This window comes from Pituophis catenifer, unplaced genomic scaffold (genome assembly GCF_029215685.1).
Source record: "Pituophis catenifer annectens isolate HBS135680 unplaced genomic scaffold, rPitCat1.0.hap2 SCAF_7, whole genome shotgun sequence".
Classification (NCBI taxonomy): domain Eukaryota; kingdom Metazoa; phylum Chordata; class Lepidosauria; order Squamata; family Colubridae; genus Pituophis; species Pituophis catenifer.
In genome coordinates this window covers 69,132,219-69,153,514 of record NW_027256887.1, presented here as the reverse complement: position 1 = coordinate 69,153,514, position 21,296 = coordinate 69,132,219, and the positions used below count along the sequence as shown (strand labels likewise).

General features: G+C 37.6%; 1 protein-coding gene across 1 annotated transcript; it reads right to left on the bottom strand.

Moving 5' to 3' along the window:
• Window positions 1-204: 204 nt before the first annotated feature.
• On the bottom strand, window positions 205-19,134 carry WASHC3 (WASH complex subunit 3). Its single transcript, XM_070946882.1, has 7 exons — window positions 19,039-19,134; window positions 14,902-15,000; window positions 13,477-13,542; window positions 10,578-10,691; window positions 9,300-9,407; window positions 2,897-2,961; window positions 205-1,977 (listed from the first exon to the last, which is right to left on the bottom strand). The coding sequence occupies exons 1-7, from the start codon at window positions 19,087-19,089 to the stop codon at window positions 1,893-1,895; spliced, it is 588 nt and encodes a 195-aa protein (XP_070802983.1). The 5' UTR covers window positions 19,090-19,134; the 3' UTR covers window positions 205-1,892.
• Window positions 19,135-21,296: the final 2,162 nt, after the last annotated feature.

The following is a 21,296-nucleotide window of genomic DNA, read 5'->3' as shown; positions in this document are numbered from 1 at the left end:
AAACAGGTTGCACTAAATGGTCTGGGATGCTTTGTCCCAACTTATTTAACAAGAGATTCTAGTTCAGAGCCATAACTACAGTTCTGCTAACCAAGAAGACCATACTTCAGAGATTTTTTGAACTTTGATATTGCTACATAATAGCCATCTTGGCTTCTGTTATATATAGGATGTGTTAATAGACCTCAAACAAACTCAGGCGGGTGATGTGGGAAGACAGCCTGAGGGCTGCTTCAATACATTTATTTTTCTTTAAGTGGAAAAGTCACAGCTAACAGCAGTCGGGACAGATGGAATGGAACAATAGTAATGTAATGTTTTTAAATGTTCCATTAAAGGAACATAAATGCAAAAAAACATAAATTATTTTGGATTTTTCTTTATATGCATGTTACAGCACACTAGCTCGTTTTTGGTTTCTCTGGATCACGGAAGATGCTTCAGTAGCCAGAAATGCATTAGGAGGGGTGATAATAAAGATAGATTTCAACCAGACTCTCAAACAAACTAGGAACTGTAAATACATTTCAAATGCCAGAATATATTTTTAATGACTAATTAGGACTTCCAGCTCAGAGATAATTAATAGTACTGAAAATACTTTCTATTATTGGGAGAAACAGAGCCCAATAAAATATGGAGATGGGGTGTGTCAAATATTTCCTTGTTATATTTTAAGGCAATCCGTCAGATTCAAGCTTAACACTTTGTGAAAATGCAGTTCATATATGCACACTTACAGAATACTTAAAATCTATTATGGTCTTTACTGAAATTAATATTATTGATGAAATTGACCAAACTTTGAAAAATATGCATTGTTTAATACATGAAGGGGCCTAGAATTTTTTTCGTTTTTAAAAAAATCTAGAAGGATATGTTTCTAATCATTCATTACTAAGTTTCTCTATAAGAAGGCTAATGGATTTTGGAAAAAAATTGATGAGTAAATGGCAGCCTTTTGAAACAATGTAATGTTGTGGGTTGTTTAGTTATAACTCCCCTTCAATTTATCAATATTTTGTTATCACGTGAAAAGTTAGGAAATTTTGTCTTTCTAACAGTGTTCAGAATTTATTCATTTTTATATATTTTACATCTTCTATATACTGAATTCACTGTAATTCTCAAGAAGAAAATTTTATAACAAGGAAATACCACATATGCTTTGCCAGGCAGGATAATAGTGATACAATCGGCTACTATCCAAAGGTTATATTTGCAAAGATGGTAACTGGATACCAGAAGGAAAAAAAAAAAAAAGAGAGGCAGTAGCTTGCCCAAACAAAATGATGCCCATTCATTTCAAACAGACATCATTCCCTTTTGTCCTCAGTCCTTCTTCCTGCCACTCCTATTTTCAATTCTTAAATCATGGAACAAAGAAAATCTGTGCATCTATTCCAAAGGTAGAATATGGTGCTTTGAATTCTCCTACAACATGGAGACACGGATCAGCATTCACTGAATTCTGAACGGTTACCAGGAATAGATATAAAAATAATCCTTGTAATTTACAAGATTATGTACTATTGAAAGTTATGCAGGGTGGCATAATTTAGATGGAAAGCGGGTGTGTGTGAGTCCAGTCCCATCTTCAGCTTCACCCTGGATATTCTTAAGACAACATTTACCTAAGTCAAAGACACCACATCTTATATAAGGTAAAGTAATTACATAATGTGTCAGTTTTACTGAACTGGGTTTTAGTCTAAATTCTATACAAAATGAATATATTACTGTGCAAGCTGCTGCTTTTAGAGAATACCTCATATGGCTCAAGAAATTCAGGAAAGCATGTTACAAGTTTGTACATCTGCATTTAACATTGAGAAAGACTAGACAGTGCTTTTAAGGAAAAGTTAAATATTTCCCCACCAAGGGCAACACCATTAGTCGCTAAATGAAGATTCACTATCAGAACTTTCGCCTGCATTTGTCTCATCTCCCCATGCAGGCACTGGAGCATCTGGTGTTCTGAAACACAAAGGCAAGATATCTCAACAGTGTGAGCTTTTATGTCTTCAGGCATTCAGAACCTAAAAAAGTGGCTTCATATAGATGCAAAAATGACTTCTGGTCCTGAGAAATTGGATAAAGCTGGGCTCATACAGTACATTAAGTCATATTTAACAGATTAACAGCATTGGAAGGGACCTTGTAGGTGATCTAGTTCATAAATGTAATAATAAGAAATGTAATAAATGTAATAATAATACATGTAATAATAAAAAATGTAATTATAAATGTAATTATACTATACATCAGGGGTCTCCAACCCCTGAGCTGTGACCCACTACCAGGCTGTGACCTATTTGGAATTGGGCCACGTGAATGGCTGGCTAGAGCACGTGTATGCATGCTCACAGCTCAACCTGCGCACAGCTTAACTTCCGCAAACATGCTCGCTAGGCAAAAAAAGCATCTGTACTAGAGGTATGCCATAAAGAGATGGGGATACAGTGGAGGCAACTATTATATAAAAGTTTTTTTTCTCTGAATGTAAAATCCAGGAAGGCTAGATAACTGGTATTGTGAAATGGCTTAAGTAAACAAATTGGAAGGTTCCAAGTTCACATCTTGCTTAGTTTAGGTCAACTTTCAGTTGACTTCACAATTCTGCAATAAGGAGGTAACACTGGTTGATTTCATAGAGCTGTTGGCAGGCTCACTGAGCATTCCAAGAACACTTCATAAATTCAAACTACTATGCCTATTTCCACATAATTGAAAAAAAATATTTCTCAACCAGTTGGGCCAGCTGTACAACTTTTGTTCTTCTGAGAACTGTATTATCTCAGGATAAATCTTGGGAATTGGGAAAACGTATGCAAATATCAGCTCCATTTAGGTTCTATGTAAATAATGTTTAAGCAAAACAGATATTGCTACTTACTCAAGAAGATCTGGGTTTAATCCTTCAGAAATCATTTTGTTTCTTATTGCCATAACAGGAACACCCTATGGAGGGAGGAAAAAAAAAAAAGACTGTGAGAAGCTCAGAACATAGGAGCCCTACCCCAAACATAAGCACCAATACAAACTTTAAGAAAGAGGCTCTGGAGACAATGACTTTGATTACTAATGACAAATTTTATTTTGATTGATTTATAGGCAACCTCTCCAACTTGCTACTTATGCTGCTACAGTTTGATGGCAGCTATGATGGAAGCCAGTAATACAATAAAAGGGATATACTTTTCCATTTGAAGACAATTCCAAACAATTTATTACAGGATCCCTAAGGACAGACTTGTCTTAATTTTTTTTAAAAAATAAATCCCAGTATGATAGACATTGGATACACTCAATTAAATCTTTCAAGAAGCTCAATACTACTTTTCAGGCACTACCTGTATCTGTTGCATGATGTGGGCCAAAATTAAGTATCATTGTAAAAGCAGCTGGAATTTGGCAAGATGATCACAGAAGTGAAGCCAAAGAAAACCAAACAGCTAATGCAGCAAGGAAAGTATGAAATTGCCACACTGCAAATAAGTAATAGACCGAAATTCAACCCAATTTCTTCCCAAGATCCTACCATCATTTCAACCTTTTAAATAGTTTTAGAGGTCTGAAAGATTAGATGAGATGAAATAATCATTTATTTCACAATGCAATAATCACAATGCAAACCAGAATATGAAAGACCATGTGTGTTCCCAAGCATCATGAAGCAGTATTTTTATTTATCTAAGATATATTTACTGCAAATGAACAATATTCCACCATAAAACATGATTCAAAAGCACCACTAAAAAACAAAAAAAAAACAAAAAACCAAGAACTTTATTTTCCAATTGATGTGACAGTACAATAGAAGTCATGCTACCACTGGAACCAGTTTGTGTAAGAAAATGGTAGCAGTAGCAAGATTCAGAGATGACATAATAGAATAATATCATAATAGAATTACTTAAAATCACCTATACTAGAAGACAGATAGTGGAACTATCCTTTCCAATACAGTTAGCTAGTAGCAGTTGGCAGAAAAAAATCTCTAGTTTCTTATTAAGTCATAAATTTAGATGATGGTCTAGTGACTCTAGACCAGTGATGGCTAATCTTTTCTGGACCGAGTGCCCAAAGCGTGCGTGTGCGCGAATGCGCATGTGGCCAAACCCTCAAATGCAATGCGTGCGTGGGCCCCACACACGTGGCCGCCCCCACGCATGTGCGCATGTGCCCTGCAACCCCTCCCCACATGTGCAGCAGAGACCCGATGACCAGCTGGCCGGTGGGAGGCACACGTGCATGCACGGCGGAGCTGAACTGGGGCGATGGCTTGTGTGCCCACAGAGAGGGCGCTACATGCCACCTGTGGCATGAGTGCCATAGATTTGCCATCACAGCTCTAGACCATTCTTGTATTTATAGTTATATGAAGGTTACACATTATCAGTACTATATCCTTTCATGTTGCAAGGTAAACTCCACCAGCTGAATAGAAAGATATAACTTGTAAGAGTGATAGTGCTTATTGTTAAACTATTCTCAGCAATTATCTTCACTAATCTTACAGCATATTTTATCTCATTTTTTAAAAGTTACTTTTATTTAGCTTTCCTCTACAGTTTCTTAAGAAAACAATGCTCAACACAGAAAGGCCTATCTGAATTCTAGCAGCACGATGTCCAGATTTTCATATTGACTGTTCACAATGGCATACTTTTAGCCAATAGCATATGAAGGGAAAAAGGCTTTTTCACTAAAATTCTCTCAACATTTGTGGGTCATTCATCACTAAACATTCTTCTTTCATATTCCTTCAGACTCCTGGGAACAATCTGAAGTCAAAGGTCTTTGCTAGAGATTTTCCAAGAGAAGCTATTCCCATGTTTCTGCTGACAAAGTTCAAATAGAACATTCTTTTGAAAGAAAGAAAGAAAGAAAGAAAGAAAGAAAGAAAGAAAGAAAGAAAGAAAGAAAGAAAGAAAGAAAGAAAGAAAACCTTATTTCCAAGGTTTATTGGAGGTCTGAAAAGGATGTAAAATACCTTGATTTCTAAATTAACAGTAGTTAATGTAGTGTGGTTGGTTTTGGCATGGAACCCAAGTACTTTTGGCCCAAGGTAAGTGCAGTATTTTACAAAGAAGGGAGTAAAAATTTACTGTTCAGAGAAGTATCTCTGTATTGGTGTCATTGAGGAAAGCAAGAGAGTGGTCAAGGCTAACATGGCAATAGCCATGCTGATGTGGTGATTAATATTTTCCCTTGCATATCTGTATTTGGAGCTCTTTACCCTAATATAAAACTAGTTATCTCCAATAAAAACAATTACACTCAGCAGTTTAAGAGTGGGAATTTCCAGAGCTGTCATTACTGTTAGCACACAATTTTTTTTATGACTAGGAGTCACCATCTGCCATATGGAAAATGTAACCTGAAATACAAAGACTAAATTGTGGTGGCGGCAGGGTTCTGTTGTTCAGAACTACTTTCTTATGTCTTACAAATGGAAAATGTTACTTAATAATATTATGTAAACATTTTTCATTTGTAAACAGTATACAATTTTTACTGGGGAAGGGAATCACAAATCTAAAGCTGAAAATTTCCCCACAAAATTGTAAAAGGACAGAACTTTAAAGAAATTTGTCATTTTAGAATTCTCTAGTGAAGTATATGTTGTTAAACAGATATGTCAAGTTATACCATCGTGGAAATGACCGTGGAAAAAATGGTTTATTAATAAGGTCAACATAACTTTTTGAAGCAGGAGGGGAAGCCTTACAAGGATTTCTTGGCATAGTTAAATAAGACATGTATAAAAGCAAGTAATTTAACATGTTTTAATTATGCATATATACAAGATATTTTTATCACCAAACACATGGCCACAGAATTGGAAACTATTCGTGTTTATTCCATTGCCAAAAAAGGGTGACTCCAAGGATTGTTCCAAATACTGCACAACTGCCATCATCCTAGCAAGCTAGCAAGATTTTCTCTAAGACCATACAACAATGTCACAACAAAGTATGATCTCTAAGATCATACAACAGTTCAACGGTGCCAACCATTGAAAGGGAATTAACAGGTCCTCAAGTTGCCTTCAGAAGGGGTGGAAATCATGCCCATGTTATAAGTCTATGCTGGATCATGTAAAAGTCTCAAGAATATAAAAAAAAATTATATAATTTGCTCTATTGACTATACAAAAGCCTTTGATTGTGTCGATCATGACAAGCTGAGGGTCCTGAGGGTATTGGTCATTTTGTTGCAGTTGCTGTACTGCAGGAAGCTACTGTGCAAACACTATATGGAGATCCCAACTGGTTCAAGATATAGCAAGGTTGCATTCCTTTGACTTTCTCATTCGAGCTAGAACTTGAAGTATCAAAAATTGAAATAAAGATTGAAGGAAGGAACATCAACCATCTTCAATATGCTGATGACACAAAACTCCTCTCAGAAACCAAAGAAACCCTGAATGTGATCAAAAGATTAAAGAATGCAGCAAAAAAATTGACTTCTTCCTGAACATAAAAATGACCAACATCAAATGACCATTGCAGGGAATGGAAATGTCAAAATAATTGACAATGAAGAGATCAAATATGTGCTAAAATTCATTTTCTTAGGATTGCAGATTGATCAAAGCAGTGAAGGCAGCCCAGAAATAAAGCATCACATCACACTGGGTTGCACAGCATTAATTATCATGAATTGAGTATGGAAAAGCAAGGACATCAATCAATTTTAAGATATGTATGCTGTCTGTGGAATTCTGAGAGTTGAAGTCCATGCATCTTAAATTTGCCAAGATTCAGAAACACTGTTCTAATCTGCTATTCCAAATGAAAGGTCATTTATTTCCAGACCCACCTTTACACAGAGAACCATTGTATTCTGTATCAACTTAAAATTGGAAAGTTGTCTTTCCTAAGGCTCTGTGTTGGCTTGGTTACTGCCACAGAGAGCTCTTCTGCTTTTACTTTGAAGTTTACACCAAACATTTGAACTTATCACACCCATCTTAATAACAGCTCCATATGGATATCTGCCATTACCAACATTGCTTCAAACTTTTTACTGGAACTGTAGTAAAACCGATTCCTTGGTTATCAGATTAGAACATATTCACTTCCTTAGTAGTCAAATTATTAGAACTCTCCATGCTTTGAAAAAGACTCAGGAGCATTTGGGACCGTATATGAGGACAGCATCTCTCTGCTTCATACTGAAGTCCCAAAAGCAGCAGCATTTTTTCCCAGCTACTCATTTAGAAGCCTGAAAAAGCTTTAGCAAATTAATACTAAGATTGTATGAAGTCCAGAGCATTTCTTCCAAATCATTGTCAAAATATGCACCCCACATAAATACAGCTTCTCAACATATATCCAATGAACAGATATTCAAGCAGTAGTAATGATTCGAAGAATTTGTCCTACTTGTCATAACAAAGCTCCTCAGTCTACATTATATGTGCTAAATTCTTAGTTTTAGGTGTACACTTTCCTTATTTGTTATACTTAAAATAGGTCAATATTTGTTATATTTGAAATAGGCCACCATGCAGACAAGAATTCATCATTTTTTATTCTACTTCCCAGGCACAGACATTTCATTATACACCAGATTTGCATAAATTGTTAAAAAACTGTGTTGCTATTCCAGGTATGCAAATTCTTAAAACTTTTGTTCTACCCTAGAGGGCACATATTTAAGAATATAAACCCTAGCTGAATGATAGAAAATACTATCAGCAATATTGGACATCTATTCCTGTATAAGGACTGAATACAAAAAACAGTAGGCTCTCCTACTCAACTTCCAATCGTTAAAACAAGATGTGCAAATGTGCCTCCCCTTGAATGGACATCTTACATAAATCTGATGCATTTAAAAACATCAAATGAGCAATCTCCTTTCAGCTACCATCTCACTTGTCAGTCCCACTAGTAGTTCAGACCAGAAAACAATGTCTTGTATCCCTTAAGACTTAAGGGATGTTTCAGTCCTCCTTGCTTATGTATTAGTTCTTGTCTATAGTATTTCCCTCAAGGTCACTTCCCCTTATCCACGCTCCAGTGAACAACTCTGGCCTCTTTTATACCATCATGCATATCCAGGAAAAGGAGAATCACAAAAGCTTACATTTTCCTGTGATTTTTACCACTACTGAAAGAGCTGTAACACTATATTGCATTTCAAGACTATGCAGTGCTTCAAAAGCAAAAGATGTTTCAGAGTCCAGAATGGCTTCACAAGTCTACAACTCGTTAAATCAAATGTCATACACCCCCCCCCCCGACTGTATTATGGCTGTAATGGGTAGCTGTGTGCTTCCAGCAAAACTGTAAAAAGTGGCAAAGCAAATACCATGTGCATCAAAATTGCTTTGTCATCATATCCTACTTGGGAGAATGCCGACAAAACCATAAGTTTCTAACCTGCTTTGTGATGAGATCATACTAGGATCAGAAGCTAAACAGGGCAAATGAATAACAACAGTTGAAGTGGAATTATCAATGTAACTTCTTACCCCTTTGCATCAAATCTATGATGTACAATATTACATATACAGAATCAGAAAAAAATGTGACTATTTGTTCAATTTAGTTTCACTTTGCCAGGCTTACAGATTATTTTCATTTTAAACTTTAGTTTATTCAAGTTGAACTCTTGCTCATATTTTGCACATGTTTCAGCATCAGAAGGCATTAAAAAGAAAACTGTTGGCTCTGTCAAAGCTTGTCTGTTTCACCAGGAGCTCGTTTGTGAGCAAGTAATAGAGCCAAAAACAAATTCTATGTGATAGAATAAATGAAATGCAACTGGTTTTCTGGGACAACCGTGACCAGCACCGATCAGGAAGAAAATTAAATCTTAATTTTAAATTAAAAACTGATTTTTAAGTTGGCTATCAGAAATAAACACTGTTGGACTAAAACAATCACAGAAACCATTGGAGAGATTTTTTTACGCATTAAAGAGTATAGAGTAATTCATGACTGTGCATACAGTACATCTATCTATCTATCTATCTATCTATCTATCTATCTATCTATCTATCTATCTATCTATCTATCTATCTATATCTGGCACATAATAAAAAATCAGTATTTTTAGTAATGATGGTTGTTGTACTTTGGGTCCAGCAAGACACAGAGGAAAATTGTCTCTCAATATTTATGTCTCAATCAATTGCTATACTAATTTCTATGCTAAAAGCATGTAAAATTCAACCTACATTCACAATTAACCTCAAAAGACAAAGTTTACTTTAAAGGAAGCTTCAGGTAATAAAAGTCCAAATGTTTATGATAAAGCCTGGTAAAATAAATGTGACTTACCACTTGAACCATTTTGAGGTATCTAGCATAGCGTGGATCCTTTGCTACAGTGATGACATTTTCACCAGTTCCATCTGTCTTCTGTTGCCCCAACTCAGGTACACTGGTCTGCAATACAATGAACAGTGCACACCAGTCTTCACATGTCCTCAGACTTTACCATATTTGGATATCACATTAAATTTTTTAAAAATATAGTTCTACCAGCAATTTATACATGAAGTTTGATTGGTCCTGCTTGGCTCCTCCTGCCAGGGCAGCAGTTAGACAAACCCGAATAGCAATGCCTATGAATCAGGAATTCTATTTCTGTTCAGATACTGCAGAATTACTTGTTAAGATAACAATGTTTAGTCAAGCTTAGTTGACTGCAAAAAACTATGCAGGGTTGGACCAACTTGGGATTTTGGTGCAACCCAAGGGAGTTGGGGACACTGGGAATTGAAGATGCATCCCAGAAGAAGGCAATGGCAAACTACTTCCCCATTGGACTAATTAGGCAAGGGTCTATTAAGTCACCAGAAATCAAACTGGAGTCCAATGAGATAAATCTTTTGAATCTAAAGAAAAAGAAGTCTAAATTTTCAGTTCACACAAAAGGTACTGTGTTTCCCCGAAAATACGACCTACCCCAAAAGTAAGTCCTAGCTTGCTTTTTACACATGCCCAATATAAGCCCTACCCCCAAAATAAGACCTAATTAAGATCCCGCCCACTCCAGGATGCATGGGTAAAAATTAAGCTAGGGTGGGGATGGGGGAGCTGCCCTACTCCTTACCTTCGGACAGTTGCAGCCAGGCCTCGCCAGACACCTGCCTTGCTGGCCCATTTCTTCTGCAGCTGGCAAGGCTTTCCTGAAGGCCTCTGCAGATGATAACAGAGCTCAGGATCAATACGGAACTCTATTATCAGCTGCAGAGGCCTTCAGGAAAGCCTTGCTGGCCTTGCAAGCCACAGAAGAAGTTCCTAAATGCCTCTGACAGCGAAAAGGAGGCTGGGGGTGACGCACACAAGTGAGATGAGTCAGTGGACTACATCCCCTCTGAAAATAAGACCTGGTGCCTTTTTTGGTGGCAAAAAAATATAAGACAGGGTTTTATTTTCGGAGAAACATGGGTAGCAAATCAAGGGATAGCTATTTGTGTATTATTTGGCTAGTTCCCAGAATCAATGAGAACAAATAAACAGCTTGCACCAACCATTTGATTATTTTCAAATAATTTTGATTTTCTTGTCTTTTGAATACAGTCACATTGTGCTTTAGAAAGACTAGTTTACCTCCACGTTAGGCGATACATTTGTTGTCTGTGGATCTACCAATATTTGTGAGACAGAGCCATTCATAACACTGGTGTTTGAGATCTCATCTTCTAGGCCAGGCACAGAAGATAACTGAAGATGGGGCACATCACAGATTAATGATATTTTAATATTGATCATACAAATTTTTCATCCGTAATACAACATCTGATAAACATTTCTCTTCTATCAAAGTTTCAGAATGTATAGTTACATGATGCTAGGACTGTCAGACTTTACATATGTCCAAATCTTTACCTCCACTTTGCACTACTGAATGTATCTATTTCCTTTCTGATCTCCTTTACTTTCCTTAATACAACGGTTCTCAACCTGGGGGTCGCGACCCCTTTGGGGGTCGAACGGCCATTTCACAGGGGTTGCCAAAGCCCTCTCTCGCCCCCCCCCCACACCTTCACTCACCCTCACCCTCTGCCTTTGTTGGATCGCCCAGTCGCCGTTCGCTTACCCCGCCCACTCCCAATCTATTGCTGCCTCCGGAGTCTCAGCTGATGGCTAGAGGGAAAAAAAACTTTAAATTCTTGCTGCGGGGCTTCAAAGAGCTAGCTGCAAAGAGGTAAATTCCTGGAGCAAGGTTTTTCCCCCTAGCTATGCTGAAAAGAGAAAGCGAAAGCAGGGTCTTAGCTGCAATGTGACAAAATGAGACAGAGAGATTTCTTTTTCTTTTTCCTCACCAAAAAAGGTAGGTACAAAACTGCAAACAATGGGAAATTTAGGGCAAGAGGAGGTTCAAGATTTTAAAACACAAAAGAAAAAAAGCTCTATTTAACTAGGGAATTGTAATAATTGAGATACTATTAATTGTATATTGTGTTGAAAGCAGAAACGGTTAAGTTGTGGTTTGGAGGAATATATGGGGGAAATTATTTGGTTTATTATTATTGGTAAATATAATTAATTGATTTGTAAGAAATTGGATTGCATGGAAATAATTGGAATATTCATGTTCATATTGATTAATATACAAAAAAAGATAGTTATATAACTAACTGATTTATATTAAAATGTTGAATTTGTATTAAACAACTGTATTACATAATTAACCAATGTGAGGATGGATATGAAAATAGATGACAATGGGAAGGGGTATAATATAGAATAGAAGGGAAAAATTGAATTTGATTAAGATTAGAGATGAGGATGAAGGGTAATATTGGTTTTTTAAAAAAATAGATGAGGAATAAATATGGTAAAAAGGAAATATAGAAATTGTAAATTTAATTGAAATGACTAAATACTGTGTTGGAAGAAATATCCTTCTGGGTTCTGCTCCAAGTGGGGAAAAAGACACTGGAAACATGGAGACTATTTGGAAAGATGTTTTAATGGTGGACAGGATCACATGGCTTGATGGGGCCCATTGTGTTAGTTTCTGTTGCTATTGTGTTGCAAATGTCCTTTGACAAAGGATTGACTTTCTGCCTCTGGCCCATTAACAAAGGGTGGGGGGCAGGAAGGTGGGAGCTGCTTTGTCTGTAAAATATGCTTCTCCATTTCTCATCTAGGGAAATATAATATTCTGCCTTTTTAATATTTCCCAAAATATTTCATTCTTCTAGGAAAGGGGTGGGTGCTAACCTCCTACAACTGTTTAAATTTGTGAACCGGCCAAATACTCTGTTCAAAGAAAATACATTGTATGTTTGTATGTGTGTTTCTAATTATTGCTATTTATTCCTATTTGTTCTCTTTTATTCTTTAAAGTTTAACAATTCATTCTTTATCTTAATATCTTTATATTTGTTTGGGGTTGGCTTTCTTCCCTTTCATCTTTTTTATTGTACAGCAATCTTTCTCCTCAAACCTACCACCTCTGTCTTTTCTTTCCTTCTTACTTTCTCTTCCCCCCCTTCTTCTTCTCCCTACTTCCTCTTCCTTTCTCCTTCCCCTCCTCTCTTCCTCCCTCTCTTACCCTCACTCCTACTCTAATTTCCCTTCCCTTCCTTCATCCCTCTCTATTGCTGTATCCTTTTATGCATATGGACTACTCAGAGGGCTGAAAAAGTTATTTTTGACTGGTCCTCGCACTTTTGACCAGTCCTCGAATTTACGACTGTCCTCATAATTTACGTATTTGCGCTATCTTGTCACCATGGTGAAGAGAAGCAGTTGTGAAATGAGTGACACGGTTGTTAAGAATGGTACAATGGGCATAAATGATGACCAGTCATAACTGCGAAGACCGGTCAAAAGTGCGAGGACCTGTCAGAAATCACATTTTTCAGCCCTCTGGGTAGTCCTTTTGTGCACAGGGACTACTCAGAGGGCTGAAAAAGTTATTTTTGACTGGTCCTCGCACTTTTGACCAGTCCTCGAATTTACGACTGTCCTCACATTTTACGTTTTTTGCCCTATCTTATACCATGTTGAAGAGAAGCAGTTGTGAAATGAGTGACATGGTTGTTAAGAATGCTGCACAGGCATAAATGTGAGGATGGTCATAAGTGTGAGGACCAGTCAAAAGTGCGAGGACCTGTCAGAAATGACTTTTTTCAGCCCTCTGAGTAGTCCCTATACACATAGCCATGGCCACCTGGTCACATGACCAGCTAGCCATGCCCACCCAGTCACATGACCACCAAGCCACGCCCACAAAATAAGCCACGCCCACAGAACCGGTAGTAAAAAAATTTTAGAACCCACCCCTGGTTGGGGGTCACCACAACATGAGGAACTGTATTAAAGGGTCGCGGCATTAGGAAGGTTGAGAACCACTGCCTTAATACTAAAAATATATGTGCTCATTTTTGTTGGTAGACAAACATGATCTAAATGAAATCTACCCTCAGAACCCTACAAATTATATATTTAAGAATGTTTAAACTACCACATAAAAAGAGGCATATCAGGAACAAACCTTTGCATCCAGAATATTGAGCAAAGTTTCAATTTGCTGAATACGGAGGGAAAGTGCTGACAATTTCTGGGAATAAGGAAGAGAAATATTACTCAACAATTTCCTCAGTATCGTTTAACTCCTCCACATTTTCCATCCAGTAATACTTAGCTCTTTCCCATCACCCAAATCCATCTCCCTGAAAAGCAAACTTATTCCTTTGGTCTTTTAGAGACTAATATGAAACATATTGGACAATGATCCTTTAAGTGCTATCCTTTAAGTGCTATTATACAGATGGTTTAAAATAACTGATTACACTGTGATGTTCAACTGATTTAATATACTACTATGCTAATATTCATTCCATTAACAAATAACATGACACACATTACATTTTGACATATGATTATATTTATCCTTCTTTATCAAGCTTTGCTAACAAATAATTTTAGCTAAAAGATACTAACTCAGCAACTATAATTCAAAGCAGCCAATACTTGCAAAGAGTTCTTATTAATCTATGCATTCCTGAATGTTCAGATTGCACCACAGGACATTTAGAATAGCCTTAATTTCTGGTAACACTAAAATGTACTACATAGGCAAGAGAGGGGATCATGAACTCAAATGCATATAAATTAGCAAATTAATCTATTCAATTTATTAAGCATATTATATAATTTAGTATTCATTATCTTTAAAAGTCACCATTTTTTTCTTCAGTCTGGTGCCAAAACATAAATAGTTAACAAAGATAGTTAACTGTCTCAGAGTTCCAGAGCTTGTTGTTAGGCAGAGACTAGTTGCGAAATGCTTTTAAACTATTAGTCAAGATTCAACTGATTTATCTAATAGGTTTTAATAAACAATCCCAGTAGGCTTCTAGGCAAAATCCTATTGGTTTAGTATTCTTTTTAATTAATAACAAGTACAGGTAAGCAAAACAATATTCCTGGACAATTTGGAGTTTATAGAGACACAAAAACCTCAAGATACACTGAATATGGCAAAGTAATACTAACACATTAAAAGAATGGCAAAATTCTAACAAAAAGTCCCTCATAAACTTACTTTAACTCTACTCTGACTTTTCCATTAATGTTTCATATCCACAAATAAAAATGTATTGCTTCTCCAGAAAGATTAATATGGTGACATGGTGATGAAAACTGATAACTACCTCTTGTTTAAAGCAGTAAAGAATGAAAACCAAGTTTCCAAAAATATTCCCCAAAGCATTGCATGCCAAAGCCTAACAAGCTAACTTTGAATAGAGAGGCATTTTAATGTTTTCCACTGGCAGATTATACTTTTTCTTCATTTTTTTAACCTTTTCATGGTGAAGAATGAGAATTGAAATTATTTCTGTTCTGTAGCAAGCCTGCATTATAGAGAAATGTAGTATACGCTGGCTTTGGAAAGTTACAGTATGGTATGTACTACCTCTTCACAAATAGTTGAAAATCGATTCAGGAACTGAACTGTGTGAACCACAAATTGGTTTAGAAACGCCACTGTTCTCTTTTGTTGGATAGCTGGAACCTGCATTACATAAAACATAGAAAAAAAATACAACACTGAAGAGAAATCAATTAACTATATGGTCAAGTCACTACAATTTCCTTGGCAAGGTTTTTCATAAGTGGTTTGCCAATGCTTCCTTCCTAGGGCTGAGAGAAGTGACTAGCCCAAAGTCACCCAGCTGCTTTTGCGCCTAAAATGTAACTAGAACTCATGATCTCCCAGTTTCTAGCCTGATGCCTTAACCACTACACCAAACTAGCGCTTTTAATATCTCTTTAATATGAAAGAAATACAGTATCAAATATTTACATTCAAACTCTGAGATTGGCCAAGTATTTGAGTGATAATTTATTATTTGAAAGCAATGTGCCAAGATACATAAAAGTATAACTTATCTTTTATCAAATTTACCGTTTATCAATTTTTCAGCAATTGAATAAGCATATTCTCTTTTACCAGAACTGTACATTAAAATATGGAAGAGCATAAGGATGAGACAGTCAAGAGTTTAAAAATATAAAAATGAATAACCTGAATTTAAGCCAAACTATTTATTAGTGACATTGAATAAATTAAGAGTTGTAAATCTCAGATCCTGAAATTGGCACAGGAAACATTTTGGAAGTATATTAGAGTTTCCCAACACTGTTTTTATAGACTGCCGTCAGAGAATGAACTAGGTTAAAAATCGTATCCTACATTTCTTAGTGCTTTTGTAATTAATGAGAAACAACATAAGGAATTTGTTCATGGTCAAACTGAAAATCCACAGCAGCCACTGACTCTTAATCTACCATGCCTAATATATCCTTTGCAAGAGAAATGATTAATATATAAGCAGAAAAACACATTAACACAAAATTTCCCACGTCATAGCTTATCTACAGAAATTGGCAACAACCATTTTAATGAAAAATAAGGAAGTATAAACCATTTATTTCATTTATTTTTATTTATTGAATAACTCAGTTTTAAAGATCAGTCAGTTATACCGACAAGAGATATTTATTACATAATGCTTAATCAATCAAACTAGATGCCTTATCAACGATTTTCCCCCTTGCCATATATGTTGGATTTTTCTTTTCTTTCATAGAATCAAACACTAAGATCTTTTGAATATGAAACTTTTGGAAATTTTTGAGATTTGTCTATTCAGGGAAAATTTTGTGGGTTTTGTTTAATTTAATTTAAATTGAAAACATCTTAAGAGAGTTTCAAACTCTTTTAAGTTTACCCATTATATTAACCTTCCTTATCCTGCTGTTTGCTTGATTAGAATAGCTGGACAATATGAGCTAGTATCCAGCATATCTGAAAAGCACCAATCTGGGAAAGTTGTTTTATACAATTTATTTATTTAAAACTATATAGCCACCCATCTTATAATCAAGGCTCCCAATTAAAAGTTGCAATATCATAAAAGCCATTTTAAAACTATAAAGATGAAATGCATTAAAAAAAAAATGTGGAGTCAAGCCAAACTTCTTGGATGAACCAAACAACTCATCCCAGTGCTTGGGGAAAAAGCCAGGTATTCAAAGCTTTATGGAAGACTAGGAGAGTGGAGGCCAACTGAACTTGGGGGGAAGAAAGTACCCTACGGGCAGGAGCTATCGTAGAAGAGGTACACTTTGAGATACCATGAGAAGGCAACATTTAAGGGAAGGGATTAGGACTGTGCCTAACCTATCTGATCTGGCAGGATGGGCATATCCTTAGGGAAAAGCCTTTACGCAGATAACCTAGCCATATAGGGCTTTAAAAGTGATGACCAGTTCTTTAAATTGCACTTGGAAAGAAGCTGGAAGCCAGTACAACTTGTGCAACAGAGGTCTTACATAGGCAAACCTAGCTCCCCACCTCCTGGGTTACTTTGCACACTGCTACATTCTGGACTAGCTGCAATTTCCGGGTGGTCTTCAAGGGCAGTCCCATATAGAGCACATTGCAGTAATCCAAATGGAGGTGACCAAGGCATGAGCTACTGTAAACATGTACAGAGGATATTTCTTTCTATTCCCAACTTTATTTGAATGTAGGGCTCTGAACGCTATGGAAACCCATTTCAGGAGCTGTGGGTGCTGGAAGATTGTAATGTTATTCTCTCTCCTGGTAGGAGATGTACTTAGTGTAGTAACACAGTATAATCCTATAAATGCTATAGTATTTTATGATTTGTTTTAAAAAAAGTTATAAACAATGTACGTAGAGTCACCTTAACTGTGAGATGGACGGCATATAAACTTAATAAATAAGATAAAGTAAATTGTTTCAATCTGATTTACAGATGCCAGGTATATATGCAGGTAGTCCTTGACTTACAACAGTTCTTTTAGTGGCCTTACAACGGCACTAAAAAAATGACTTAGGACCATTTTTCACACTTACCACCATTTCGGCATCCCTCTGGTCATGTGATATAAATTCAGACACTTGGCAACTGCCTCATATTTAGGACGGTTAGTGTCCTCGGGTCATGTAATCCCATTTTGCGACCATCTGACGAGCAAAGTCAATGGGGAAGCCAGATTCACTTAACAATGGTATTACTAACTTAACACCTGCAGTGATTCACTTAACAACCGTGGCAGGCAAAGTCGTAAAAAAATGAAGCAAAACTCGCTTAACAACTGTCTCACTTAGCAACGTAAACTTTGGGCACCATTGTGGTCGTAAGTCAAGGACTACCTGTGCAGAATCAAAAACTACTGGAGTAGCATTAGAAGCCCCATGAACAAATAAACCAATGCATTTTTTATGTATATATCTGCTCAGAGATGATTCAAGAAGGTTTCCTCTCCTGTACCTGGATATATTCCAGGGATGTGGTGGCTCAGTGGCTAAGACTGATTGCTGATTTGTACCCTATGATATCATGAAGAGCCTGTAGTACAGTGGACTAAAGCACTGTTATTAACATCTGCTGCTTGCAATTACTGTAAGTTCGAATCTCACCAGGCTCAAGGTTGACTCAGCCTTCCATCCTTTCAAAGGTAGGTAAAATGAGGACCCAGATTGTGGGGGCAATAAGCTGACTTTGTATAAATATACAAAAGTATGAAGGCTATTGCTTAACGCATTGTAAGCCGCCCTGAGTCTCCGGAGAAGGGCGGCATATAAATTAAATCAAAAAAAAAAAAAGTGTTGTACCTTATGATTTTTGATGAACGTATCTTTTCTTTTATGTACACTGAGAGCATATGCACCAAGACAAATTCCTTGTGTGTCCAATCACACTTGCCCAATAAGAAATTCAATTCAATTCAATTCAATTCAATTCGTAGATCGAAAGGTTGGCAGTTCAGCGGTTCGAATCCCTAGTGCCACGTAATGGGGTGAGCTCTCGTTACTTGTCCCAGCTTCTGCCAACCTAGCAGTTCGAAAGCACGTAAAAAATGCAAGTAGACAAATAGGGGCCAGCATTCCGTTACCATGACCACGGAAAGCGCTGACTCTTCAGCTTTGAGACGGAGATGAGCACCGCCCCCTAGAGTCGGGAACAACTAGCACATATGTGCGAGGGGAACCTTTACCTTTACCTTACCTGGATATATCATTACAGCTAAACAATTCAAAAGGCACCGAGGATGTCTCCTGGAATGGTGAGGAAACGTTTACAACCAAATTGCCAACCTCGGAGCTCAAGCCAAACAGCCTATTAACTACCAACTCGAGGTACTAATATTCAAACGCATTTCAACAGCTAAACTACTGTGAAGAATAATAATCTTTCCGTCCGTCGTCTCTTCAACCTTCAGCCCCCATTCGAGGCTGTTACAGATTTTGCCACCTCATAAAACTTTTTGCTTCTGCTTTCCCTGTCAGAAATGGGGTTTCCTATCCCTCCTCCCATATTTGTGGGTCTGCTGTGAATTATTACTGCAGGGAGGGGGGCCTTTTAACGGGATGGGGAAGGCAGCGGGCACGCAGAAGGGACCCTTGCCCGGTTCCTTCCTCTTCCCCACCCGAACGCCAGCTGGGCTGTAGGAGCGGACTTTCGGTACACGCAGGAGTCGCTCCACGCATGCGCAAGACCAGGCCGCCCGCCAATACCTTGGTCAGGTCGATGCCCGAACCTACGAGAGGCAACCCGTCCTCGTCCATTCCCGCCGACCTCTCACAGCGTCGAGGCCACGGCCGCAAGCCTCTTCCCTAATCATCCCTCGCGACCTCTCTCACGGGAAGCTATTCCGACGTCTCCTTCGCGGCAATCAAAGGAAGGGCATCATGGGAACTGTAGTTCGGATGCTTGAAGGCTTGGGTTCTTTAGACGCCGAGGCTTCCCGATGCATCTTTTGCACCTTCTGCAAAAGGAGGCTTGAGCTGCAGTTCTAATTATGAAGCTACTGACAGCAGCTCTCCGCTCAAACCCAGTCAGTAAAGACAGACGGACTGGAAAAAACGCCAGTGTAGACTGAAAATCGTTAAGACACTTGGGTAGGACGATATAAAGTTATTGTAATTTCGATACCATTCTTTATAGGGTGCAAAGCGAAAGTGAATTTTGGGCAAGCCACCCTGAAGTGGCTTAGTGGGCAGATTGGCAGCATATCAATTAAATCGATCGATCGATCAATCCATCCTGAGAATGGGACAAATAATTTGAAATGGTCTACAATTAGGAATGGTGTCTGCGTGTGGGTGTGTTTGGTGGAAGACTGGCTCAGATAACACCGAAGGTTGCTCAGTCAACCTGGCTGTATTGTGACAGGCCCAAACTTTTATCTCAATGTGGAAGTTAACATCCATAGTTTCATGGAAATGCATGCAGGCATAAATAAATGGCTAATTGATAGAAATTGTCATCAAAGAAAACATCCTTTGCACACAGAGGAAACAAATTACCCTTTGCGCACTATGTATGATTTTTAAAAAGTCATTGACAAAATTTCTCATCAGAGGCTTTTGAATAAATTTAGCAGCTATGAATTAAGGTTTGTTTTTATATACAGTAGGTTGCCAACTGATTAAAAATAAGATGTCTTGATGGCTGCTACAATGGATTTTAAATGGGATTTGGTATATTTGTGGAGGGCACATCTATCAAACTCTTGAATTTGAAGATTTAGTATTCCTCCAGATTGGTGGCACCTTGTTTCTGAAGGAGAATTCTTGGGATCAAATAAAAAGCACCTAAGCCAAATATATCTTCTGAAGAAAGTTAAACTCAACTCAGCCATTAAAGATGTAGGTCAAGGAATGCTTTAGATACTGGGGAAGATATTGGTGGGCAAGTAGAGTTCTGAACAAAGAACAGAGAAACTTTGTTCATAGAACCTCTTTGTTGTTTCAAAATCCCATTGTCTTTGTAGATGCTTGGATGCTTCATCAGTTCATAGTTATGCCCTAGTGGCCTCATAGCCGAGAAAGGAAGGTGACTTTGGCAGAATTATACAGGAACCATTTCCTAGACAAAAGGGGACTGAAACATTCCTTTAATCGTGGAAAACAATATTCAGAAGCCACTCAGGCAAATATCTCCCTAATTAAATAGGATATAGGAAGCAGGGGAGGACCAACACATTCAGACTTGCAAGGTTCTGTATCCCAAAAGTGTAATTCTGGTTTTTCTGTGGTTAATTTTCTGATTCTGGACTACCTAGTATAGCTGACACTGATTTCATTCCGCACATGATGTGTTATATCCAGTGGCTGTTCTATCTATATTTTAATATGCACAAGTCTATAAAACAGACTTCAACCCACCCTTCTTTAGGCCTGTCTCTGCCTCCAGCGCTGTCAATAAGCCAATTTGTGCCTTAATCAATAAAATGTTCTGGTTTCTGGTTCAAAAGCACCCCTAAAATTCCACAGCAAATTATGTGAGAAATGGGATGAATTGAAACAGAGCAGCTGAAGTTTTGGTTCTGTGACAAGCATCGGACACTTCACATTGATGTGCATAGTGGGTAAAATTGTCTCCCCTTCTTTTGAGGCCCATGGAAATGTTCTGGGTGCCATTCTGGAGAACTGTGGTAACAGCCTGTGATAAAATAATCCCAGGATAGCCCTCTCCTGTTAGTACATGGACAGTGGCATATGGTCCCAATGGCCATGAGTGTGGGTGGGTGTCATCCATGGAGAATACTGTGTTGCACATTCATGTTTCAATGTGGATAAACCACTCTAAGTAACGCAGCCACAAGTGTCATCTCTTGAATAGCTGTCACTTGGGGCTCTGGGGTTGTCAGATGGGGGACATTACCTTTTTTCTTGGTGATTATTTCACTTCTTGCAGCCTTATTATATTTGTGTACCATCAGACAGCTAATAAAGTCATAATTTTAATGTGAAATAAAATATTGACACTG

What these genes read in the sequence shown, in the direction of transcription:
- WASHC3 (XM_070946882.1), bottom strand. Translation starts at nt 19,089, where the DNA reads ATGGACGAGGACGGGTTGCCTCTCGTAGGTTCGGGCATCGACCTGACC. An exon ending in TTTCAACTATTTGTGAAGAG is followed by an intron (nt 13,543 to 14,901) that starts GTAGTACATACC and finishes CCTTATTCCCAG; the next exon opens with AAATTGTCAGCACTTTCCCT. An exon ending in ATGTATCGCCTAACGTGGAG is followed by an intron (nt 9,408 to 10,577) that starts GTAAACTAGTCT and finishes ATTGTATTGCAG; the next exon opens with ACCAGTGTACCTGAGTTGGG.